The 25977-nt window shown below is 35.3% G+C and overlaps 1 protein-coding gene across 3 annotated transcripts in view; it reads left to right on the top strand.

The window, feature by feature from the left end:
- The window catches only part of PIK3C2G (phosphatidylinositol-4-phosphate 3-kinase catalytic subunit type 2 gamma), a 233360-nt gene that overhangs the window by 183816 nt on the left and 23567 nt on the right, over positions 1–25977 (top strand). For all 3 annotated transcript variants that reach the window (XM_016197493.2, XM_016197491.2, XM_087813943.1), the window contains 4 exons: positions 983–1172; positions 1665–1786; positions 5043–5151; positions 22267–22342. In XM_016197493.2, the coding sequence (XP_016052979.2) occupies positions 983–1172; positions 1665–1786; positions 5043–5151; positions 22267–22342 (497 nt within the window). The remainder of the gene's footprint in view (positions 1–982; positions 1173–1664; positions 1787–5042; positions 5152–22266; positions 22343–25977) is intronic.

Below are 25977 nucleotides of genomic sequence, written 5' to 3'. Positions count from 1 at the left end.
AGCTTCAGATAGTCAAAATAACTGAGAGACATGGATGTAGGACTGGTAAAGAGTCTAAGATTAATGACAGAAGAGAGACTGCATAGTATGTATAGTTAAATACTACTGTCTGATGTAGAGACAATAGCTCTATTAGAAAATGAAAGTGGAATAGGAAGCACATATGAAAAGCAGAATAAGACAAAAACCAGAATAAGCACACTGTTTGCTCTATAGTAATACCTGGGATAAGCAGGACAACACTGCAAGTGAGAAACTGGAGAGGAGGCACAAAGGGGAAAAGGGGATATAATGATGTTTCTTACACCATTAGAATGCAATTGCAAACTTTCTTAAATAAAAGCAAAAACCAGGAACTTTTAGAAGCAGAGACACACCAGAACAAACAAACCAGAAAGACCAGAGAGTGAAGAACCTTTCACATAAAGTACTTGTATATTAGGTATAGGATTATAGTATGCAACTTTTTTGTAAGATAATTGAAAGAAGATCACAAATACATACAAAATTAAGAAATAAAATGATAAAACTTAAACCATAATTTTTTAAAATGTTTAAATATAAGGGGAGGGAAGGAATAACAGAAAGAGTACGGGATGGGTGCTGGGCTTCTTGAAATATACATTTTTTGTAGATTTAACTTCTGAAATTATATAAATATTTTAAATAATTATAAACTAAAATTAAATTTTAAAATACCATCCCAAAAAATAGAAAACAAATCTAAAAGAAGTCAAAATACAAGATTAAAATTACAGTTTTAAATTTCACCACGAGAGTTTATTTTATATTTGCTAACATTTCAAGAGGTGAACCTGAAGTTTATTTGAAAAATAAGGTTTAATAGCTGGGCTCCAGATAAACATCTTTGGTTCTTGATGTTTTCCTCCACATCTAACAAAGCACAAGGAAACAAATCTTAAGTGTAATGAGTCAATTCAAGGGAATGCAACCCATTATCTTCTCTTTTTCATTTCTCTAGGAAAATAAAGGAAAGTCTAGAGTGTTTCCCTGTGAAACTGAATAACTTGATCCACACACTTGCACAAATGACAGCCATAAGCCCTGCCAAGTCTGCTCCCCAGAACTGTCCCCAAGAATCCAGTATGCTGAGTGCATCCAGGTCCATTCAAAGAGCGACAGTTTTAAGGTTCAGCAAGAAAACTAGTACCGTAAGTCTCAAGTCTGTCATCTTGACTTAAATACCATCTGACTTCACCTCTGACTCCCCTTCACCACGCTACACAGCCTTCCTTAAGCCGTGACTTTTGTTTTCACTATGCAAATGAAAAATCAGTTACAGTTTGAGCAGAAGTGCCACTAACGAGGATGTTCTAAGGGCAAATCATAACAACCAGAGCTATTAGAAGGAACCATCAAAGAGAACAGATCCTGCCTGTGGTAGCATATAAAACAAAAGCTAATTAAAGTGTCCACAAGAAGAGCAGAAATTAGGCAGTCTGTTCCCAGCACATCAGGTTATGATATTATTATATACCGTGTTTATATGTAATTTTGCCATTACAAATTGCATCTCTTAACTTTTGTGATGATTTATTTTGCCCAAAGCTTCTTGCTTTGCTTAGTTACATAAAATCAGATTTTAAAAGATATCACCAATTGATACTGCGGTCTTTTGAATTTTGCCTTTTTATTTTCTGCAGCTGTATCTAATCCAGGTGACACACAGCGACAACAAAACAAGCCTAACGGGAAAATCGTTTGAACAGTTCTCAAAACTTCACAGCCAACTTCAGAAGCAGTTTGCATCACTGCCTCTTCCAGAGTAAGGCCCTGTGCTCCGCAGTGTGTGCCTTCAGTACTTGTCCTTGAACAGAAGGGGAAATTATGGTGTTGGGATTTTCTATCTGTGAGCAGCACAGCAGAGAGTCTATATTGCTCTCAGAGTAAAAAAAACTTATGTCTCATAAAATAGAACAGGGTTTTCAATTTTCTGTCTGCTTCCAGCCATTGATTTTGTAGACAGAAAAACTGAGAACCAATTACCTTTTTCATCAGTTATTACGAAAATTGTTTTATCTGCCTGTTTTTAAATTTTACTTTGGGGTTTTTCTATAAAAATAAAATTAAAATTGAAAATTCAAAACTAAGTTGAATAGGTCTACTCTTACAATAAGTAACCACAATATACAGCTCTGATATATTTATTTGCTGTTCCAGAAGAAATTAAATTTTTAATATAGTAAAATTTTAATAGAGTAAAATTTTATTAAAATCAACTCACTTTTGTTATAATTGTTGACTCTGATTTACATTATCTAAATTTATTTTGTTGTTATGTTCATTTTGATGCAACCTTGAAAACCATTGCTTCCGTTCAAGTTTTATTGGAAAAAAATATTAAATGTAAGCAAACTAAAAATATAATGAAAATAACTTCTGTTCAAATAGACTTTCTAAAATTTATCAGTTAGAACTAGCCAAATTTAGGTCACAGACTTCAGTGTATAACAAAGGTGTATCTTGACTTTAAAAAGGTGAACTCCCAGAAATTATGATATTGGCACCTAAGTAAATCAAATGTAATTTTATCTATACTGGGATTTTTATAATGGTCCTTTAACAATGTGAATGTTCATGCCTGCCCTGACACACTTTGTGCATATGGATTTTTACTAGGCTTTCAAGGTTTAATCAGCTTTCAAAATATAAAGCTAAGCAAAGATATCAATGGATGGAGGGATATTGTGCAATACTATTGAGTTCACATTTATGAAAAACTATACTTGCAGATGTCACAGAAATTTTTAAATACAGATGCTTTAAATATCAGGAAGTCAACGAAATTAGAGTAAGAGCACACTCAAGATACTGGGAGGAAAGGAATACGGTTGTGGAAACTTTTAAAAGTAATATCAGCTTTAAGAATTAACCCTCCTTCCCCCTAAGACCTGGTAGAATAACTGAGAAAGAAGAGATGCTGGCAAAAATTCAAATTGCCTGCACATATTGAATTCAACATCAGTGGTTGCCATCAAATTCTACTAGGAAATGATTTAGAATTATAAGTGAGTTCATGTTAAAGACCTATCCTTTTTGGTTTCAAAAACTTCTCTGTTCTACACTTTCATCTCTCCATTACATCTTAGTATAACTTGTGAAACCTTGAAAGTGTTAATAATCTCTCTCTATATGCCTCTTCTCCATTTCCAGCTATAGTTAGGATTTTGCTTTGCTCAACAACTACTGCCTGGTAATGGTACCTAAATTGATTTTAAAACTATTCAAGCAATGTGTAGAGAGGAGGAACATTTAGTCCTATGTGGCCTGAAAGATATTTGTACGCTAACAGTCCCAAGCGAGCTAAGGCTTACAGCAATGCATATAAATTAAGGATGAGGCCAAGATTTCCTCTGACTTCTAAATTTACTAAGAGAAGCCCTACAAGAATGAATAAACCTGATCTGGAAAGTGATGAGAAAGTTAGAATCATGAAGAGTAAAATTCAAATCACTCACAGCATGAAACAGTGGTCTTCCCAGTGGGCTATTGGTACCTGTGGGCACCTTCCCAGAGTGCACAGGCTTGGAAATCTTCCTCAAAAGTAATGGTCTTCTTTAAAATTAACTTGCTGGAGAAGGGCTGATTATTTCCCTCTTCTACTTTCACCAATCACCCAAAATCTTATTTTGGGACATTGTCCTGGGGAGTAAAAAAATATCTGAGGGTCAAATAAAGGGCAAGTCAAAATACGGGTGTTGGTAGCGAGAAGACGAATTACTCTAATAACCAGGTATCAAATCTGTTTGCAAGCCAAGTGCTTTTCTAATCTTTGGTCTGGACAAAATTAAGGGAGGAAATCATGTCACCATCAGATAAAAGATCATTAAAAAAAAAATTTTTAAGAACGAAATTCTTTGTTGTTTTTAGCATATAACTGAAAAGCATCTCAAACAATTGAATAGCATTTCTATAACTGAATTCCTCAGTTCTCATGTACTTCTTTATACACAAGATTTTTTAGTATATATATCTATAAAAGCATCAGCAAAGGAAGAGAATTGATGTTGAACTCTATTTTATTCTAGCCATAAGGAAAATTCGTCCACCGATGTAAAAACTATTAGTTAAAACCAAGACAAAACATCTATTTATCAAATGCATTTCTATGTTTTGATTACTTGTGTATGGTACTGATTTTCATAACTAAGTCAGGATGAACATGTTTAATACTTTAAGCTTTAGAACTGCAAGTGATCTTTTAAAAAATAATTATTTAAAGACACAAACATGTTGTTTTGGGCTTCCCTGACATTTCCAACAAGAAATGGTGGGTCGGATGGCCTCAGTTGTCTTATCCTTCTGTGTGTTGTTGACAGTGCTTCACTATCCCCCATTCTCCTTCCCCCAGGAAAAGGTCTATATTAAAGAAGCAGAAGCAGGAAGGAGGCAGAACAAGACTGCAGTCAGAGGGAGCTGCTGGATAGATCCTAAAATGATATACTTAATCTACAAAATGCATTGCCAAATGCTAACCATTAACAGGTCATCCCATCCAATAGTTGGTCTTAATCATATCTAACGCATGGAGATGAATCATGAGATAGTAGAGAGGAAATTCTGCAAGTCAGGCTCCTAGGGAAAGTGATACTTTGTTCCAAAAGACTCCAACCAGATGGAAGCATAAAAGTTTAATTTATTTAGGGTAGCAACATCTCTAGTAAACCCAGAAGAAACAGTGCAATCTGACCTTTTTGAAAAATTATGAATCATTAACTTCAGAAAACATTTATTAAGGCCCCACATGTATTTAAGAGAAAAAATGTGTGGTCTGCCATAAATACAGTAAGAAGGAACATATATATTAATTTGGTATACTAAATTAAATTAGTATTAATATCAGTGGCAATTAAAATGGCACAAGTGACAACAGCCATGTTAATGAAACTTTCAGTATTAATCATGTGTTTTATGGTTTTTTTTAAAAATGTTTTCATTGGCCCTATAGCTTCACAAACAATCCTAGAATAAAGAGGCCAATTTTCAAACTAGTGAATGTACCTTTTTTTCTTTTCAAACAGGTTTCCGCATTGGTGGCACTTACCTTTTACAGATTCAGATCACAAAAGATTCAGAGATCTAAATCGTTACATGGAACAGATATTAACTGGATCATATGAGGTTGCAAACGTATGTTACAATTTACTTTTGTACTTTTCCATAAAATATCAGCTATTACTGAAAATAATTTATTATGCTGTATGATAATATTCTGCTAGTCCTGTAGTCATTCAACAAACATGCATGTCTAATATGGAAATTTTCTGAACAGGAAAATGTTGAAGTAATATGTGATTAGTAGACTACCGGTGCTGCTAGATGCCCTAGTATTCTAGTAGAGAATTAAGAATTACTTTTTATTTTATTTTTTAAATTGAATTTATTGGGGTGACATTGGTCAATAAAATTATATAGGTTTCAAGTGTACAATTCTACAATACAGCATCTGCACATTGCACTGTGCACTCACCATCCAAAGTCTAGTCTCCTCCTGTTACCATTTACTACCCTCTCCTACCTCCCTCCAGCCCCCTTTCCCTCTGGTAATCACCATACTGGTTTTTTTCTCATTTTTTCCAACACCCCCCACCCCCGACAGCTGTCAATCTGTTCTCTGTATCTAACAAAATTACTTCTGACCGGGGTGATGAGGCTTCAGGGAGAAGAGAGCATCTGAGCCGTGTCTTTAACAGCAGGTAGTGTTTAAGAGGCCTAGGGGAAGTGTTTCCCTCAGAAATGGGAAAGGTCACGAGTAAGAATAAAAAAGGACAGGACTGTATTAGATTCTATTGCTGCTATGACAAATTACCACAAGCTCGGTAACTTGAAAAAACACATATCTTTTTTTTTTTCCAATTCTTAAGGTCAAAGTTCAAAAATGGATTTTATGGGATTAACACTCCTGTTAGAGGACTGGTTCTTTCTGCAGACACTAGGGGGAAAAAAACATCCATTTCCTCGGCTTTTTCAGCCCCTAGACATTGCCTCGTTCCCTGACTTGTACCCTTTCCAGCAATGGCACATTCTGACGTCTGCTTCTGTCATCACATCTCCTTTGACTCTAACCCTGACCCTCCTTGTGATAATCCAGGGTGATATCATTTCAAGATTCTTAATTTAATTTTAAGTGCAGAGTGCCTTTTGCTATGTAAGGTAACATGTTCACAGGTTCTGGGGATTAGGATGTGGACATCTCCGGAGGGCCATTATTTTACCACAGAGACAGAGGGAAAAGTGCTAGGGTACAATTCAGTTGGATCTCAGCATTCTTGCAAGGAAGCTGTAAGAGGAAGGTGAAAACCAACAAGGAGGTCAAAGCCAGGTTGCCAAGAGCTAAAGCTAAGCCTTAGAGAGAGTAGTAAAGAGCTAAAAGCAATAAGAAAAATAGCCATGTCTCTCATCACTCTGGGAGACTATGGACCTCCTCGTTGGACTAGTACTATGTTCTTTTTATTTTTTAGCATTTTAAATTGTAAAATATAACATGTATCTAGAAAAATCTATAAAAGAAAGTTGGACAGTTCAAGGATTAATGATGATCAGAACACCCACTGACCATATAGTAGTTTCAAAACAGGTGTGAAAATTGTTCGCCACCCTCCCATCAATAAGTGGAGCTTATGTCCCCCATTATGAACCCAACAGGGCCTTTGTGATTTCCTCATTAAATAGAATTTAGTGGAAGTGATGCTTCATAGCTTCCAAGTAAGTTTAGAAAAGGTCATACAGCTTCTGCCAATTTCTCCTGTCATATGCACTACGGGAGCCTTCAGCTGCCATACAAGAAACCGAGCTACCCGGAGTCTGCCAGGTGGAGAAGCAAAAGAGAGAGATCAAATAGAAAGGCGTCCAAGAAACACAGCTGTTCTGGTGTCCAGCTGAGGTTCCAGCCTACAGCAAGCATCAACCTCAAAGTCTTATGAGTGAATAACTCCAGCCCCAACAGCCAAATGACTACCACATTAGAAACATCAAGCAAAAGCACCCTAGGTGAGCCTAGTCAAGCCCAAGAACTGAGAGACAGTGATAAAACGGCTGTTTTTTAAACCAACAATGCAGTGATAGCTGCCTGCATTATCATTGTTGTGTAATATTCTACTATATGAATATATTACAATTCATTTATACATTCCAGTCTACATACACATTTGGAATGTTTCCACGTCAGGGTTACTACAAATAATGCTGCTATGAACAGTCTTTTACATGTATGTGTCCTAATACACACATGTTGGTAATATACCTAGGAGTAGAATTTCTTGATTGTAGGATATGCTTATTTTCAACATTTATAGGTAACAACCAATTTACTCTCCCACTTGCAATGAGTAAGTGTTCCAATTTTCCACAAGCTTTTCTACTCTTGGTATTGTCGGTCTTTTTAATTTAGGCCATTCTGGTGAGTGTGCATCTCATTTTGTTCTTCATTTGTACCTTCCTAATGACTAATGTTGTTCCTTTTCATATGTTGTTTGGTTATTTGGATATCCTCTTAGGTGTAGTGCCAGTTCATGTCTCTTGTTCTTTTTCTATTGAATTACTTTATATTATTTTATTTATTTATAGTATTCCTTATATATTCTGGGTAGAAGTCCTTCATTAGCTAAATGTGTTGCAACAATTTCTCCCATTCTGTGTCTTGTGCCTTCATTTTGTTTATTATGTCTTCTGGTGACTAGAAATTTTTAATGTAGCAAAATGTATTAGTATTTTCCCATATGGTTAGAAGAAGATGCTGTACCTCTGTGTAATAACTGCAGTTTCCTGTATTATTCTCTAGAAGCCTTGTTGTTGTTTTCCTTTCACATTTAAACCTACAATCTGTCCAAAATAGGTTTTAGTGCATGATGTGAAATAAGAATCACCTTATTTTTTTTCCATGTAGATTTTGAATTGTTTCAACACTATTTAAAGACTTCCCTTTCCTAACTGTTCTGCAGTGCCATGCTTGTAATAATTCAAATATTTATCTAAGTATGAGTCCACTTCAGAGCTGCATATTCTACACCAAATGATCCTTTTGTCTATCCTTGTGCCAACAGTCTTAACGACTGTAGCTTTATAATAAGCCTTGATATCTAGTAAAGTCCTCCTGTTTTATTCTTATTCTTAAGTAGCTAGTATTTTGGCTCTTCTCGAACTTTCATACTTCCATGTAAATTTTAAAATTATGTGGTTAACTTCATGCAAAAAGCAACTGGCATTTTAGTTGAAATTTTATCTTAATACCTTTCAATCCATTATAATATACCTATTTAAAGTTTTAAAAACTTTTTCTCAATAATAGGTTTATTGCTCTGAGCATGTCTTAAAAATATTTTGTTATACTAGATGTCTTACAGTAACTATTTAATATTGTTTTTCTAATTTTCATCAGTATTTAGATACAACTGATTTGTATATTGATGTTGTTTTACCCAACTTTACTTACAATAATTTATCTGTATTGTTTTTTTACTTTTCCACTTACAATCATCTTGTCTACTAATAACAAGAGTCTTGTTTTTTCCTTTCCATATTTATATATTCTATTTTTTTTTCTTGCTATTTTGCCTTCTCCAGGGCCTCCAACATATATTGAATTGACTAGGTGATGGTAGACATGCTTATGTTATTCCACCATCTAATATTTAGAAGTATCTAACATTTCCTCATTAAGTATGTGGATTTTTGTAGGTCCATTCATTATTTTAAGAAATTTCCTTCTATTCCTATGTTGTCAATAGTTTTTACAATAAAGAAGGTTTAGTTTATCAAATGACTTTTTTCTGAATCTATTGGGCTAATCAACAATCACCCAGTCACCAATAGTTTTCTCCTTTATTCTGTTAATGTGATAAATTACATTGATGGATAATCTAATTTTAGACAAATTTGCATTACTAGGATAAACTCCACATGGTTGTAATATATTATCCGTTTTATGTATTTATGTATTTGATTTAACATTTTCTTCAGTACGTGTTTTCAACTTTGTTTATGACAGATGGCCTGAAGTTGCTCTGTGTTATAATGTCCTTACCAGGAATCAGAATCGAGAATATGCTGGCCTCATCATGCTATTTTTTTTCTTGCTTTTTCCCCTACTCTGTGGAAGAGCTTGTATAAAATTGGTTTTATATTTTTAATTTGTAAAGCCTTGTAAGTCTAGAGATTTAATTTATTTAAGAGTTACAGGACAATTCACATTTTCTCTTTTGTCCTAAATTATAGGACAATTTACATTTTCTAAGTTATAGCTCTCTAGGAATTTTTGCTGCTATATTGGCATAAAGTCATTCTCAGTGTTCCCTCACAATCTTTGTAACAATTATAGGATCTGAAGACATGCCCACTCTCATTATTCACATATGTCATTTCCTAATCAATCTTGTCAGAGGATTATGAATTTTACTAATCTTTGCCAAGAATGAAATGTGAGATTTACTTACCCTCTTTATTATATTATTTTTATATTTCATTGTTTTATCTTTATTATTTCCTTCTTTCTGCTTCCTTTGGTTATATTTTGCTCTTCTATTTATACCATCCTCAGAGAGTTACTTAACTTGTTTATTTCAGCCTAGACATTTGGCCTCCAATATAGTAGATACTCAGATATCCTAGTATATTATAGATTTTTAGAAAATATGGATTCAAGAACATTGTGCTCCAATATTATTTCCAGGTTGGTAGACTCAGCTGGAGATGCTGTTTTATATCAAAGGACAAGTGCCTGAGTACTTGAAGGGATATGCTTAACTTAATTCCAAGTGAGGCAGAGAGGCATGGCATTCAAGTTGTTATTGAAGGGCAAATGGAAGTTAGTAAACAGAAATTGAGGAAAGTTGTGCTAGACAAAGCGAACTGTAAGGACTAAGTATCCATTACAGTTATATACGTTCCTCTTGTTCCATTTCTTAAATAACTCAATTACTATATTCATTCAAATATTACCCGTGTATAGCACACTTACAATCTCATCAATACTAAATAAATATTTTAAATAAAGAGAATAAAATCACCCCAGCCAGTGTGGCTCAGTGGTTGAGCATCAACCTATGATCCAGGAGATTGGGGTTCAGTGCCCAGTCAGGGTACATGCTTGGGCTGCAGGCTAGATCCCCAGTAGGGGGCATGCAGGAGGCAACCAATCAGTGACTCTCTCATCAATGATGTTTCTCTCTCTCTCCCTCTCATTTTCTCCTTTTGAAATAAAGACATATTTTTTAAAAACTAAAAATTTAAAAATAATCATTAGCATATATTAACCTATGGGATTTTTAAAACCTAAGGGATTGAAAGTTTGCTTGCAAAAAGTATTTCGTGGTCTCATGTATTCTTAAAGCTTAACAGTTTTTTTCTTTTAAAGAAATTAGCTCATGCTTCTAAAATCTTTTAAATAAAAACAGAATCATTATCATACATTAACCTATGGAATTTTAAAACCTAAGGGATCTAAAGTTTACATCTGAAAAGTATTTAGTGGTCCCTTATTTATTATAGCTTACTAGTTTTTCTTTTATAGAAATGAGCTCATGTTTCTAAAACATACAATTTATATATGTATATGTTATATACATAAGCTACTACACTAATAAGTGATAAATTAGGTTTTAAAATTTGTAGAAAAACAGAAAATTTGGGAAAAAATACTTAGATGATGTTACAAAATAAATATTGATATAATTTTGATAATTTTCCTCACATCAGTGTCTAGTCCCCCACATGAACCCCATGACAGGGACCTCTGGCCTGATAAAATCAATCTTGAGAATCCTGCCAGCTGCCAGCTCAGGGACAGGCTCTACTGGTCACCTAAGAGCCTTGGCTGCCCATCATCATAAAAGATAATCCAGGCAACTTAATTTATTCCATTGAGTTTCAAGTCCTTTTTGTATGTTCAAGAATAAAGAATGTCGACATCTTACTGCCCTCCTCCAGTTCTGACATTCTCTGGAGGTCACGTCCATTCCTTATGCCATAGTGAAGGGCTACGTGAATGTGGCAGTTGTCTGTAAGGGAAAGAGCTGAGGGGACGGTGGGTGGGATTACCATCTGTGCGTGCTTCAGGCTGCCTTACTGATTGCACCAAAGCTCTTTTAAAAACTATGCCTCTTCAGGAAAATGGACAAAATATCTGGTAACCATGAAAGTGCCGGGCTTTGGCCTATTTAGGCAGAGGCAAGTAAGTGCAAAGTGGGAGAGGCTTCTGAGTTCTAGTCCCAGTGTAACTAGGATGAACACTGAGATCTGTCTTAACACAGCAGCAGGCCCTCAGTAGGCAACTCCTTAATGTATCTGCCCGCAGGATGGGTTTATATAGAAGTGCTAGCAGCTACTGTTAGGAGCGGAGAAAGCAAAGGAGTCAGGTATACACAGGTGAGGAAGACTTGCAAAGGGAGGCTTAGTAAGTATTGTTGCCCACCCTAGTCATTGCTACATAGAGACAGATGAACAAAACCACCAAAGCTGTTGTTCAGTTTTCATCACATTGCACATTTGCCAATGTGCTAAATCAAAGTACCACTGTGTAGGCTGCAAGAAGAGATGTTTTTATTTTGCTTTGTGTTGTTTGGATCTCTAGTGGTCAGTAGTTAGGGAAAGGAAGGCTGAAGAAATTTTAGGCATGACATTGTTTTTTATCTCGGATGAGTTAAGGTCTAGAATTTGAGTGGACAAAAATAAAGAGAGGCAAAGAAAAAAGAAGGGAGATAGACGTCATCAAGGATGAGATTCTATTATGAAATTACAGATCTTAGAAATGCTCCAAGTGAGAACATGTCAGCCGTTTTCTGGTCCTGGCCATCCAAGGAGAGAATCCCATTTGCCCCATAATAGTTCCATAAGAAAGAAAGCTGATATTATAAGTGTGCCTTCTCCTAAAGGAACACCCCACTAATTAATTTAATTGATTTTTACATAATGAGTATGTAGAGGAAGAAATAAAAAACAAAAAAAGCTTCCTGAGATGTAGAACCTACATCTCAGTTATCAGTTGTCCTTTGTATCCTACAAAATAAAGTAGTGCTGTATTAATAAAAATCAAGTCAACAAAAATTAAATGTGTGCACAGGCATATTAGCTGCTGCTTTCAAAAACTGTTATCTCAGTCATTCAGCAAAGTGCCTACATTGTGTATTCTCTGTCTGGGGATGCCAAAATTGTACCTAGAGGACACTCATTTCAGAATAACTTGGGGAGGCCCTGAGTCCCCATGCTTAGAGATGCTGGTTCTATAGGTAGAGGGTGATACCTAAGCATCTATGTTGCTTTTAAGAACCCAAGGGATTCAGACAGACAGCCGACTTTAGGAAATTCTACCCTAGAAAGCAGACAGCTGAATCAGACATGGATGCTGTTGGAAATAAAGGCACTGTCAATATTCTATCTGTGCTAATAGGGGTGGGTAGCCTCATAAAGATTAATAACTCACCACTGTGGGGGTTTCTGTTTCTTATTCCCACAGAACTTCATGGATCTTGATACAATAGTCATTACACAGATTAAATGGGGACAGAACAATAATAATTTGACAGGGATGTCACCAGAAGCTGATTAACATTAATAAGCAGTGTGACCGAACTAATCACCCAGGTTCTCTGTGATACATAATGTGGTCAGTTTTCAATTTTCTTCAGTTATCTTTCAATTATCATGGTGAAAGCTTTGTGTGTTTACAACTGTTGCGGGCTCTTCCCTAATTTAATTTTTTTTATATTCAAGAAATCAAAAGAATTTTGATTAACTGAAAAAAAAAGATGATAAGCCTAAAAACATCACATAACTTATTCCATGTTATGTTGAGATTTTTTTTTAATTTTATATTATTGATACAGTTCTTCTTTTTCTTCATATACAGGGTGAGGCAAAAGTTGGTTTACAGTTGTTCATATGGAAAAAAATACAATAATTAATAAATAATAATACACAAATAAACTGTTTTGCATACTCACAACTGTAAACCTAGTTTTGTACCACCCTGTGCATTAACAAAGTTATCTACAAAAACACTAAATGTATAAATACAGGGATATAACATAAATATTTTAATTATTTTAAATGTTATGACCAGCTTAGAGGAAGTTTATATACATACTCAAGTTTTCTTTTTCTCTTCTAATAAAATAAGGGATTTAAAGTAAATTTGTAATATTTGTGCTAAATACTCCTGTGATAGTATAATCCTCATTTCTGGTCCTAGAAAAATTATTCTAAAAATGCTTTTCTTCTTTTATAGTTTCTTGTCATATGTCAATATAAGAAAGGCAAATCCTATTATGTCTACACACTAAAACTCACATTCTATTTTTAGTTATATGTTACATTTATTTGTAACTGTTTTAAAATTTGCATTGCTGTGTGTAACTTTGTAAAGATTTTTAAATTTTTATTGAGAACTTACTATATATAACACTCTAAGAGCTTAAAGTTGGTTGTAGAGAAAAAATTGGAGAGATTAAAATAATGCAATGTACACTGTACTCTCAATGAGTTTCTAACGTGGAGATAAATACAACATGAACATAAGTAATACACAGCAGTGAGTGGGAAAAAGAAAAAAGGAAACAGAACATTCAGCTTGAATATGAAACTAGACAACCTTAACTTGCTAAAATCAAATATTATTATGAGCCCTTCTAGGGCTTTCTCAATGATGTCTTGCTTTTTTGTCAAGGAAATGAGATAAAGAGATTGCTTTAAAGTCCATCATCAGGTATCAAAGTCAAGTTAAATGGGAGAGAGGTCTCAGGGGTTGGTCTAAAGACACACGAGCAGCCCAGATGGAGGGATGCCTCTGAATATCTGAGATCATCACTCTCTGTCTCTCTGTCACTCTGTCTCTCTGTCTCTCCCTTTCTCTCTCTCATACCTTCTCACATACTCTCACACACACACATTTGTTAATAGAGGAAAATAGACATAAATAAAGACCATAATTACATACTATCCCAATATCTCTTCTAATGAGATTGCAAGCATCAGTTGGGACATCCTAGTCCTGTACCTACTTGGCTTGGGTTTGTTTAGTCTGACTCGCTTCTCTCAAACTGATAGAAACTTTTTTTCTTCCAACATTTGCAGTTTCATTCTACAAACAAATTACGGTTGTGATAACAAGAATTCCTTTTGCTTCTTTAAATTCTTCTCTGATTTGGTGGAATTGTGTTGTAAACTGAATAAAATCTGTATAGAGAGTAATATAAACATATAATAAAAGCTATAGTAAATGATTGCAGTACCTAAACAAATGTGTACATTTGAGTTTAGCTGAAACATACAAACAGTAGTTATTTTTTTAAAATTTTAAGCCAGCCCGGCCAGGCGTGGCCCAGTGGTTGAGCATTGACCTAGGATCCAGGAGATCGAGGTTCAATTCCTGGTCAGGGCACCCCAGTAGGGGGCATGCAGGAGGCAGCCAATCAATGATGACTCTCTCTGAAATTAATATAGATATATTTTTAAAAATAAAATAAAAATAAATAAATACATAATTTTAAGTCGTCTTCATTGTGATTATTAGCTCTTCTCATATTGTTGCTAATGTCTAGAAGTCCCTTCAAATAAAAAATATCACTTAAGGTTTAAGCTATGTTATGCTTTTAAAGCAGAAATCTAATGTCAAAATAAATCCAAGTGGGTAAATCCTATCTTAATAGTGAACATATGTTTCTTGTTCCCTGCTTGCTAAACCCAGATGTTAATTACTACATTTGTCACTACATTGCTCTTTTCCTATTTGGAGCTGGTTGAGATTATGTTGCAGGCAGGATAAATGTCATATGTGTACCATCAGTAAAACCAAGAGTATTTTTCAGAGTCTGGTAAAATGCTGATGACATTTTAGAAATTGAATTATAAAAGATTCTTTAGAAATTTGCTACTCTGCATGGTGTCATTCTTCCATGCAACTCCAATATGAATATAATGAGTTGAACTACATTAAAGGCTGGACATTCTGACAAGATACTTTATGAAAAAAGCAATAAAGTACAATTAATGTTCAACTTTGATTTAAAACTCTTATGGGAATTCATTTTAAATTCACATTTTTACAGCACTTCATGGTGTTTGAGAGATAGATTTAGCTTATTGTTTTAACTCACTAAAACTAAATCTTGCAGCCAATTCTAGATGTTGGCTGGCCAGTTAATAAATGGGAATTCTTCATGTGTTATCTTAAAGAAAGAAAAAAATGATCTCAGTGTTACATTACATTACTTCTGATCTTTGCAAATACTTTAACTCTCAGTAGTCTTAGAGAACAAGAATATAGGTATCTGATATAGGAAAAAGACAAGTTTTCAACAAGTTTGAGCTGATCAACTCTTGAAAATCAATCGTTTTAAATTACAAATGAATTAATATAATTGGTAAATTAACAAAATACAAGTCGATGTAGATTTTAATTTAAAATAGTTTAATTGGTTTTCAAATTTGTTCTTTATTGAAGGCATTTTTAACTTGAAAAAATATTATTAGACATTAAAATTGCATATTAGTTAGATGAACATCTACTCTAGCAAAGAAAAATATATATAACCTCATAGAGCATTTAATATAGCCTAATGCATTTACCTAGACCATTGATATCAAAGATCAATAACTTCAGAGTTGCCACAACAAATCCTAAACATTAACTTATTTACCAAATATAGAATATTCTATATAAGAGGGATGTTCCAAATATTTAACAACTATTAGGGAACAAGCACTAAAAACTCAGGATGAATGCCAGTTTCTAATTTACTTTGTGCCCATACAAGCTTGCACTGATTGACTATTTGCTGTGTTGGAGAAAACTGTAGGAGGAGCAGTAAGGAACAGGGGTAATCAGGAGTCTGGATCTAAACACACTAGTTTGAGTTGCCTATAGGACTTTAAGTAAAGATGTCAAGTGGAAAGTTAATGTCTTGAGCTGAGGAGAAAAGAAAAACTAGAGATATAAGTACTGGAGTTGTCCACAAAAATTGTTTTTCAAAGCCATGAGACCTGATGATATTACTTAGGGTGAAAAGTTAAATATAAAAGAGGCCTGAGGACGAAACCCTGCAGCACACCAGCCTGAAGTTTGAGGAGATAGAAGAGAATCAGCAAAGGAGAAAGAGCAACTTGTTGAAAACCACAACAGCGTAGTGCCTGGAACCCAAGAGAAGAAGTGATTTCAAAGAAGGACTGATCAGCTCTTTCAAATGCTACTGATGGGTCAAATATTGAGAATTCATCACTGGAGTTAGAAAAATGGGTATCATTGGTGAATTTAATAAGAACAGTTTGATGGGAGTGTTAGAAACAACAACAACAAAAAAACCCTGCTTAGAATTACTTCCAAAGAGAATATGGAGAAATTTGGGAGAGAAAGTAGACAACTCTTGCAGGAGCTTTGCTCTAAGGATGAACAGGAAAAATAATGTGCATGGAAATGTAGGTCAAGAATTTTATTGAGATAGATTATAGCATATTTGTTTGCTGGTAGGAAGATCCATTGAAGAAGCAACCCTTGGTGATGCCAGGGAGAAATGAGAGCTTAGCCAGAGACCAAAGTGATGACCTTGAGTAAAGAAGAGGGCATGGGATCTAGTGCCCAAATCAGTCTCAAATTAAAGCACAGACAGTGCACTCGTGTAACAGAAGAAACAGGCAGAGGTGAGGTAAGATAATATAAGTGTTGCTGAATGGTTATAGAAATCCTTTTCTGTTTCTGGTGGGAGTTTTTTCCATCAACAAGAAGAGCAGCTTTGAGCATACTGAAAGAGAGGAAAAGTGTGTTGGCATGTTGAGGAAGGAGGCTAAGGCATTAAATAGTCCTGTAGGTGCGTAGAAGGGTAAGTGGACCAGAGATGGGTATAGAATTTCCAGAAAATCCCCAACACCAACTTGAGGGTTGTGGGCATGAGGTAATGGTAAGACCAGTAAGTGTGGTGGCGGGCTTTTCTCCAGCAACATTTAGCAGGCCTATTACAGTTGCAGACTTGGCAGAGAGCAACCAGTTTGGATATTTTGCCAAGTGAATAATAAAATAAAGAGAGAGCAGGCCAAAGCAATTGCAAGGAGTATGCGAGGGAGTTATTGTAAGTATCAACCATGGGATCTAATCCGGCCAAGGAGGGACATGAGGATCTGAAAGGGGTTAGGGCCAGCGAAACGGCCTGAGAGTCAACAGATTGAGCTTTGTCACTAGAGGGAATGAGCTGAATTGAGGGAGCTGGTAGTCATGGACAGGGAGGTTAGAAATCAAAATAATGAAAAGGAGGCAGTCAAAACCTTGCAGTCAAAAGGCTCCAAGACAAAATCTAAGGAACAGGAGTAAGTGGCTGACCAGGATGCAAAACAAGATCATTCAACAAGAGGAGTTTGAGAACAAAGAATCTACCACAGTGAAGGATGATTTGTGCAAATATTAAAATAAGTGTGAATTTTGATGAGGATATGAGAGAAAATGACAATGTTCCAGAGTTTAAAATGTTCAAGAAATGAATGTCAATTACCTATAAGTCCATAGACAAGTGCAACCACAAGGGGGAGAGGGCAGGACAGCAGACATGATATTCAAAGCAGGGCATTTTTATAAAGGAAGAAAGTTTGGAGGTTGAAAGAGCAAGAAGATGCAAAGAGAATCCCACCGCACCACCAGGACCAGGGTTACGCAGGGCACCCGAGAGAGTGTAGCTACCATTTCAGAGACTTAAAGGGAAAGCAGGATGGAATGCTCAGAGAATTCGGTAGAGTGAGCACATGAGGAATTTTGCTAATGGCATCTCCGGGAATGGCAGCTGTTCTTTCTTTCCTCCAAGATAATGCACCATCATCTTTCTAAATAAAATCTGGTCTTTTCTGCTTAAAATCCATCACAGTAGCTTTGAGCTTATGCAGAAGACGAGCATGCTCTAGGACTCCTATAAAGCTCTCTCTAGCCACATCTCCTTCCTGTTCACCCAAAGTCCCTCTTCACATCTATGGGCCATTAGCAGTAGTAACACAGGAGGGTCTGTGTGTGTCTACTAATTTCAATCAGTCACCCACTTATGCTATCTGGTGTCTACTAATTTCAATCAGTGACTCACTTATGCATTTTTAGAATAAAATAGTTAAATTTGGAGGGGTTTTTCCTGAGAAACTATGACCATTTGAAGAATTAAGCAGGAAAGCAACATTCTTCATAATGTGAGAATCTCCTGGGTATTTCAGGACATTTAGGATAAGTGGCCTTGCCCATTAATTGCCAATTGTACCCTTCACTAATTGAGACAACCAACAGTATGCCCATGCATTCTCTAAACACCTTATGTTATAGGGTAGCTAGATAAAATGTAGGCTACCCAGTTAAATTTAAATTTGTGTTAAACAAATAATTTTTTGTATAAATATGTTTCAAATATCACAAGGGTGTCTTCTGTTTTTATTTGTTAAAACTGGGAGCCCTACTTTTGAAGAGGCTTGCTGAGTAGAATTATATTTGTAGTCAGCCAATATAAAAATGACACAAACTGCACAATTAAATGTAAGCACACTGTTTGGGGGTCAATGCAAACCCAATTGAGAACACTAGTCCATGTTATTAGTCAGAGCAATTGTATTACTAACATTTCTATAACTCTCCAAACTATCCAGTGGTGCAATGTGCTAAAAAGCTGCAGGAGCACACACGTAAGTAAAGCGCAATCTGAGAAAATTCTTAAATCGATTATTTTGAGATCCAGCAATATTACTTCTTCTACCCTCTTCATTTCTTGTATTGATTTCTCTCTTCACTGACACTGGATCATGTTTCTCCTCAAGAATGAAAACAATATCATTACAGTAAGGAATTACTTTTTAGTACATCGCCCACACCCAATATTATATATGAGGATTTTAAGGATATGATGGTGTAAACACAAGGGAACAATTAGCTAGTGGTGACATTTCAGACACTAATTGGGAAGATATTCTGCCTACTGTTGAAGTTTAATAACCATTGGGTGGTGAGGTCAAAATGTTGCCGGAGGAGAATAATTGACTCGTTGTCAAAAAGCCAAAGAAGGTCAAATTTCTTTCACCAAATCCTGCACAGACTGAAGTTTAACTTTAAACTTTCAAAAACAAAAACAAAACAAAAATACACCTTGATTTGGTCAGCTCCATGATTATGATTATAGACACATTTTTTGAGGATAGATTCTTATTAAACAAGGTCAAAAGAGATCTATAGGTAGAGTTCAAAATTGGTAATTAACTAATTTACAATAATGCATAAAACTGCTACATCCATAAAAATATTTGCATTAGAAAACCAACGTATTCTATATCTGATGACAGATCTCTGTTTCTGTCAACAAATATTTGCTGAGAGAAGTACTGTATTAGGCCCGAGTGAATAAATGATCATTTCTGTTCTCGATGTCACATTGACTAGGCTGACAGGTGTAGAGAGTATGTGATAAAATCTGGGCGCGTGGGTGAGTGAGGGTGGAAATGATGGAGAAAGGAGTGTGTAGGAAGACAAGGAGGTAAGAGAACATGACGTATTTCAGGAAATAAATGTAATCAGCAGAGTTCAGCATAATGTACTAGAAGAGAAATGGGGATGGGGGAAGACAGGAAAATGAACAAAGTTAAGAAGCGTCTTATAAGCTTTGTCAAGCAGTTGATTTTTTTCTTAAGAGCAATGGGGAGCCACTGCCAGGTTTTAAGCTGTTAATTATTAGAATTTTATTTTGAAAGATTTGTTTGGCAATTATGTAGATAATAGATTGGATGAAAGGGCAGCAGGATAAGAGTTGGGAACCTCCGCTATAACTTAGGTGAGACGCGGTGGTGCTAGAGCTAGGAAGATGGCAGTATACTTGGAAGAAATGAATAGGTGACATATTTATGAGGTGAAATCCATAGGACTTAGCAATTAATTTAATATGTCAGGAAAGGAAGAATGGAAAGTCCAAAAAGATACACATTATTTTGAGCCCAGACACAGAAGAAGTAGCAAGTTGAGGTGAAAGAAAATGCATTTAGTGGTCCACTTTTGGGTTTTAATTGTCTTTAGAAGAGTCAAGGGAGCCAGTAAACAGGTATTTTGATACAAAAGGCTGAGGCTCGGGAGTTAGATCTGGAAATGATGGGGAAAGGAGTATGTAGGAAGATTTGAATTTGTGCATCGTTATAGAAGCCACCAAAAGGCAAACATCACCCAGAAGGAACATGATAATGAGAGAGATGGGCCTAGAAGCGAAGGGCACTAGAACTAAAATCATCAGCAAAAAGAAAGGATCCTGAAAGGAAGCCTAAGAGATGGGAGGAGAAATGGAAGAAACACTGGGGGGACTTAGTATCATAAGCAAATGAAAGAGATCATTTCACTAAAAATGGAGTATCCATATAGGTCAAGAAAATGCCCATTGGATTTGGAAAAAGAGAAAGTTTGTTAGAAGGATGGTAAAAGCATTTGCAATGGGCAAAATTAGTGGCAGAAACTTGAATGTGGTAGATCATAAAGAGAGTAACAGTTGAAGAAATGGAACCAATGTGAGTGCTGACAACTCTTCCAATAAGTTTGTTTGTATTGAGGAGAAAAAAAAAACCCACAGGATTTAAAAACTGCATTGCTGACAAGATATAATTTATGCGTGAGTATATTTTGTTTGATTTGACTCACCTATTTGTTAGTTGTTAGATTGGAGGGAGTTAATCCTACTTTATTCTGATGAGAAAGAAAGGAAGAAGGTGAACATTAACTAAAACATTGATTGGGATATTCTGCAAGGTTCTTGAGGAGGAAGGAATAGAATCCAGGTCACTGATGAAGAGATCAGCATTGGATGGTATCTTAGTTTGCTAAGGCTGCCATGACAAAGTACCACAAATTGGGTGCCTTAAACAACAGAAATATATTGTCTCATAGTTCTGGAAGCTGGAAGTCTGAAATCAATGTGGCCCCAATGTTGGTTCCTTCTGATGGCTGTGGGGGAAGAATCTGTTCTGGGGCTCTTCCCTAGGCTTCTAGATGGCTGCCTTCTCCCTATCTCTTCATATCATCTCCCCTCTATGAATGGCTGTGTTCAAATTTCTCCTTTTTAGATGGACATTGGTCATATTGGATTAGGGGCCCACCCTCCGCCAGTGTGAACTCATCCTAACTTAATTAATAACACTTGCAATTATCCTATTTCCAAATATGGTCACATGCTGAGGTACTGTGGGTTAGGAATCCAACATATGAATTTGGGGAGAACACAATTCAAGTTATAACAGGTGGAAAGAGAAATATTTCTTTCATTATAACAGGAAAGAAAGAGAAAAGATGGCTTTGTGAGCCTATAGATTTGGTGGCAGGAAATTTAGGAGTTGCCATCTGCTTTTCATTTTCTCTAAAGTGGAAACAAAATCATCAGCAGAGGAGTCAGATTTGGAAGTTTATGTTTCCTGGGGGAGGTTTGCAAGAGGCTTTGCCCAGAATGACAGAGAAGGCTGGTCAGGGTGAATGTCAGGCAGCTTTGACATCAGCCTATGATAATCAGTGGAAATAATCAATTATTGAGTGATGTCCTTCAGATAATAATGCAGGCTCTCACGGGGAAGTCTGCTTTGGTTATACAATGGCTTAGCACAAAATGTGTGCCAATGTAACAAAGGAAAAGCTGTTGTCAGGTTTACCAGTTAACCCATTCATTTGGAGCCCAGATTAAATCTCAATTTGTTTGTGATCATTCCGGTTTAATAGAAAAACACACATAACTAGAATTTCTATTAAAGATTTAATAGAATCTGTTTCCTCCGCTAGATTGTGTTCTGAAGAGGGGTATCACCGTATGCATCTTTCTGTTTTTAAATATCCCCTACCATTCCTTGATGCCATTGGTATGGTCAGTTTTCAGTGAGCATTCCTACAATTGAACCTGGAGGGATAATGGTTACTGATTAAGTAAACATCAGTGTCCTACTGAGGTTAAAATTTTTCTTCGAAGGCCTGTCCACGGGTGCACATTTTCTAGAAAAGCAAGGTGTGAGATTCATGCATAACTGTAAAATTCAAAAATGTAAACATTATAGTAAGCTCTTGAAGAAATGTAAAATAAGCAGATGTCCAAACGTATAAAAGATTAGTTTAACTCAGGGTAAATTTATAGCATTGACTTAATAATTTACTGATATATTATTCTCTTTATGGACTCTATGGCAGATATGTATCAACAAATAATTGTATATTTTGGTTCACTGTTTTCACATACCAGTAAAAAAGAGCAATAAATAAATATATTAAGAAATATTACATTTTGTCTTGTTTTTCAGAGTGATTGTGTTCTTGATTTTTTCCTCTCTGAGCCTATACAACAAACACCTGAAGAGTCATCACATTTGTTCCTAGGCAAGTAATTTTATCTTTATTACTATGCACAGTTATTGAGTTTCAATATAATCGTGCAAAACTGTCACAACTATAATTTTTTTCCAATCTGCAAATTAAAATTTCTTTTTAAGAGTCTTTTCTAACCATTTCCAAAGCATTTAACCCTTTATAATATGTTCATCAATTTGTATTAAACTTAGATATGTTTGTCCAATTATAGTAAGTACATGATATATAATTAACTCATTTCAATTAATTGTATGTTGAGGTGGAATTGTGTGTGGGACACAGACTTCCTGCTTTCCTGTGTAGGTATATCTTGCAACTTACTCAACATCTTAGGAAGCAATACAAAATAGGCAATAATAATGATCATGAATTATCTAGTGGTTTCATTCTTATCTTTCAAAGTCCAGTAACTACTCCCTCTCCCTCGTAAAGTCTTGTTTTATTACCAGGATTCCAAGCTAGTCCTGCACAGTTATTCACCCTATTCTGCCAAATGTGTGTAAATTCTAATTAACTTTTCTATCATTTATTTGAGATTGGCAGAGACTTTGTGAATGTCTTGTCAATTTTAAGCATTTGTAATATAACTCCATTGCCAGCACCATCCAATACTGATTTTGGTTTTTATGTCACACGATATTTGCAAACCCATAAATTGCAATCTTCCATCTTCGTTTTATTCAATCCACCTTCTGATTCTCTACCCTTAAGATTAGGCCCATCTGCTTGTCACCTCTGCTTGTATCTGGCATCCTAGTTACTTAGCCCTTAGGTGTATAGTTCTGTACAACCAGGGCAGGTTGTATAGTGTAACTGTGTGTTAAGTTGTATATTTATGTTCATGTCTGCCTTGCTTCTGTTAGACTGAAAATAACATTAAATCAAGGTCCCTACTTCCCCACAATACATTGCTCTGCTCTCAAAAATCCTAAATTAATATACGAGAATTGTGCCTCTCTCATCCCACCACATTTCACTCATTTGACATCACTAAGGTGCTTTTTATATAGCCAAACCATGAAAAATGTTAAGCAAATAAAGCAATTTCTTACATTTTATAGCACATGTCTAAGAAATAATGATGCCCACAATATGCAATAGTTCTTGTTTTTATTGTCATAATTCACAAATATCTAGCAAATGTCTTCTTGTTAAAAATACTATGGTTGGGGAGTTTTTTTACAATCAATATCTATAAACTCAATAAAACAAATTTAAAAAGACACATAAGATTTCAGATTTCTAGAGATGACAGATTTTTGAAAGGTGCTTGGTTGACCTCTATTCTGTTATTAAAGTTCTTAAAGAAAATTGTTTCTCTGTGTTTCAAAAAATTAAATTGTGGATCACTATCAATTTTTTATTTTTTTTTAATTTTTTTTTTTGCAGAGAGAGAGAGGAAGGGAGAGGGAAATAGAGAGAGAAACATCAGTGTGAGAGCACAATTTCAGTTGGCTGCCTCCTGCACACCCCCGACCAGGGATTAGGCCACAACCTGGGGATGTGGTTTTGATCAGGAATCAAACCAGCAACCTTCCAGTACACAGGACAACGCCCAACCAACTGAGCCACACAAAGCCTCAATAATTAAAACAATGCAGTGGCAGCACATAAGTAGATGAATAGAACATAATAGAATGTCCATAAAGAGAGTCAGATACACTCAGGAATTTAATATGTGGCAAAACCAGTAAGGGAAAATTCAATAAATATTTTTGGGATAGCATACTTCCCACATATGCCAAGATGAGTGCCAAATGGATGAAAGATTTTAAATGTAAATAATGAAACCATATATGTGGCAAAGAAAACATGGAAAAAACCTTTATAACCTTGGGATGAGCTGTGACTATAAATCCAGAAACCATAAAAACACCATAGCAAAATCCATAAAATCCATTAAAATACAAAGATAAATTCAAAATGGGTGAAATATATGCAATTTATCACAGACAAAAGATTATCTACCATATAACCATCTCCCAGAAATTGGTAAGAAAAAGGCCAACAACCAACATAAAATTAGGAAAAGATAATTCAGCAAAAAAAGAATATTCAAATAGCTCTTAACCAAATGAAAGGATTCTCAACCTCACTCATAAGAAAAATGCAGATTACTCTGATACAATTTTTAATTCATCAGGTTGGCAAAAATTCAAATATTTAATTAACAAGCTTGGATACAAACCAGCAGGCACTCTCATAAACTGCTGGTGGTAATGCAAATTGGTACAACCTCTATGGAAGGCAATTTGCAACATTTATCAAAATTACAAATGCTAATACCCTTGACCAGCAATTCTCCTGTTGGAGTTATCTTATGATACTTGTGCATAGGTACGAAGTGACACACATACAAGGCTATTCACTTCAGCATGGTTTCTAACAGCTGGAAACACTGGAAACAACCCACCTGCCCATCAATGGGGAACTGGTTAAATAAATTATGGTCTTTCCACAGAGTAGAATAATTTGAAACTATTTTTAAATAAAGATTTGTATTACTGATATGAAAACATTTCCAAAATCTCTCTGTAGAATAGCAGCTATGCTATTCCTTTTGTGGGAAAAAGAAGGAAAAATAAAAGTACTTATTCATATTTGCTTCCATAGAGAAACTCTGGAAGGATGAGTGTCCTTCTGGAGGGGTATATGAGAAACTAATAAAATAATGGTGGGGGAACTGGGTGGATAGGTGTTAGGAATGGGAAAAAGACCATTTACTGTATACTTTTGAAATACATTTTTATGTTTTAATCATATGAATATATTATCATCTGAAAAAAGTAAATTTTGAAATGCTATTTTTAGCATTAATGGACACATTATGTGTATGTAATAAGCATTGTATTAACCGATGTAGAGTCATGAATTCAAGCATTTCAACACAATCATCCTCAGGATCAGTAATATTTTAACAATTCTTGGGTTACTCTAAATGGTTGGATCAAACATGATCAGATCCCCCAGACCAACTGGAAGCAAAAAATCAAAATATTCTAGCACCTTCTTATCCATATGAAGTTATTCTCAAAATTCTCCCTCTCTGGATTTTTCATTTAAACTCTTTCCCTTAGGTTATTGGCCTCTTGTTTGGCCCTTTATAACATGATGTTTAAAAACATAGGCTTTAGAGATCATTTAACCCTGCACCATTTATTGTCTGCATGACCTTGGGCCTGATGCCTCAGTTTCCTTATGTGCAAACTGGAGGTAGCACAAGCTTTATAGATTTGTTGGCAGGATTTAGCGAGTTCATGTACATAAAGCTTTTAGCCCGATGTTGAACACACAGTGAGAGTTCTAGAAATACTAAGTACTTCTACTATTACTACATTGTTCACTAAGACTTCCTAGTGGCCTGAATTTTCACTGGGTTCTGAACTCTGGTTTGTTTTGATGAGTACTCGAGTTACAAATTTTGCATGAGAGGTTTAGGGTGCAGTATCATCTTCGCTCAGTTTCAAGTAACAGTTTATTTAAATTGGTTACCTTTTAGACACTCAGTCATAAATTTTTGTTAATTTCCTACCTTTGAATTAAAGCTCCTCTGCTTAAACACATTTTCTCTCTAATAATCTTTTTACTCTTTAATTCAAAAATAATTTTAATTGTACATCAAAAAGTTAGCATTTTAGCATGCT

The sequence above is a fragment of the Miniopterus natalensis genome, chromosome 2 (assembly GCF_054644295.1).
Source record: "Miniopterus natalensis isolate mMinNat1 chromosome 2, mMinNat1.hap1, whole genome shotgun sequence".
Taxonomy (NCBI): Eukaryota; Metazoa; Chordata; class Mammalia; order Chiroptera; family Miniopteridae; genus Miniopterus; species Miniopterus natalensis.
This window is presented reverse-complemented; position numbering and strand designations above follow the sequence as displayed.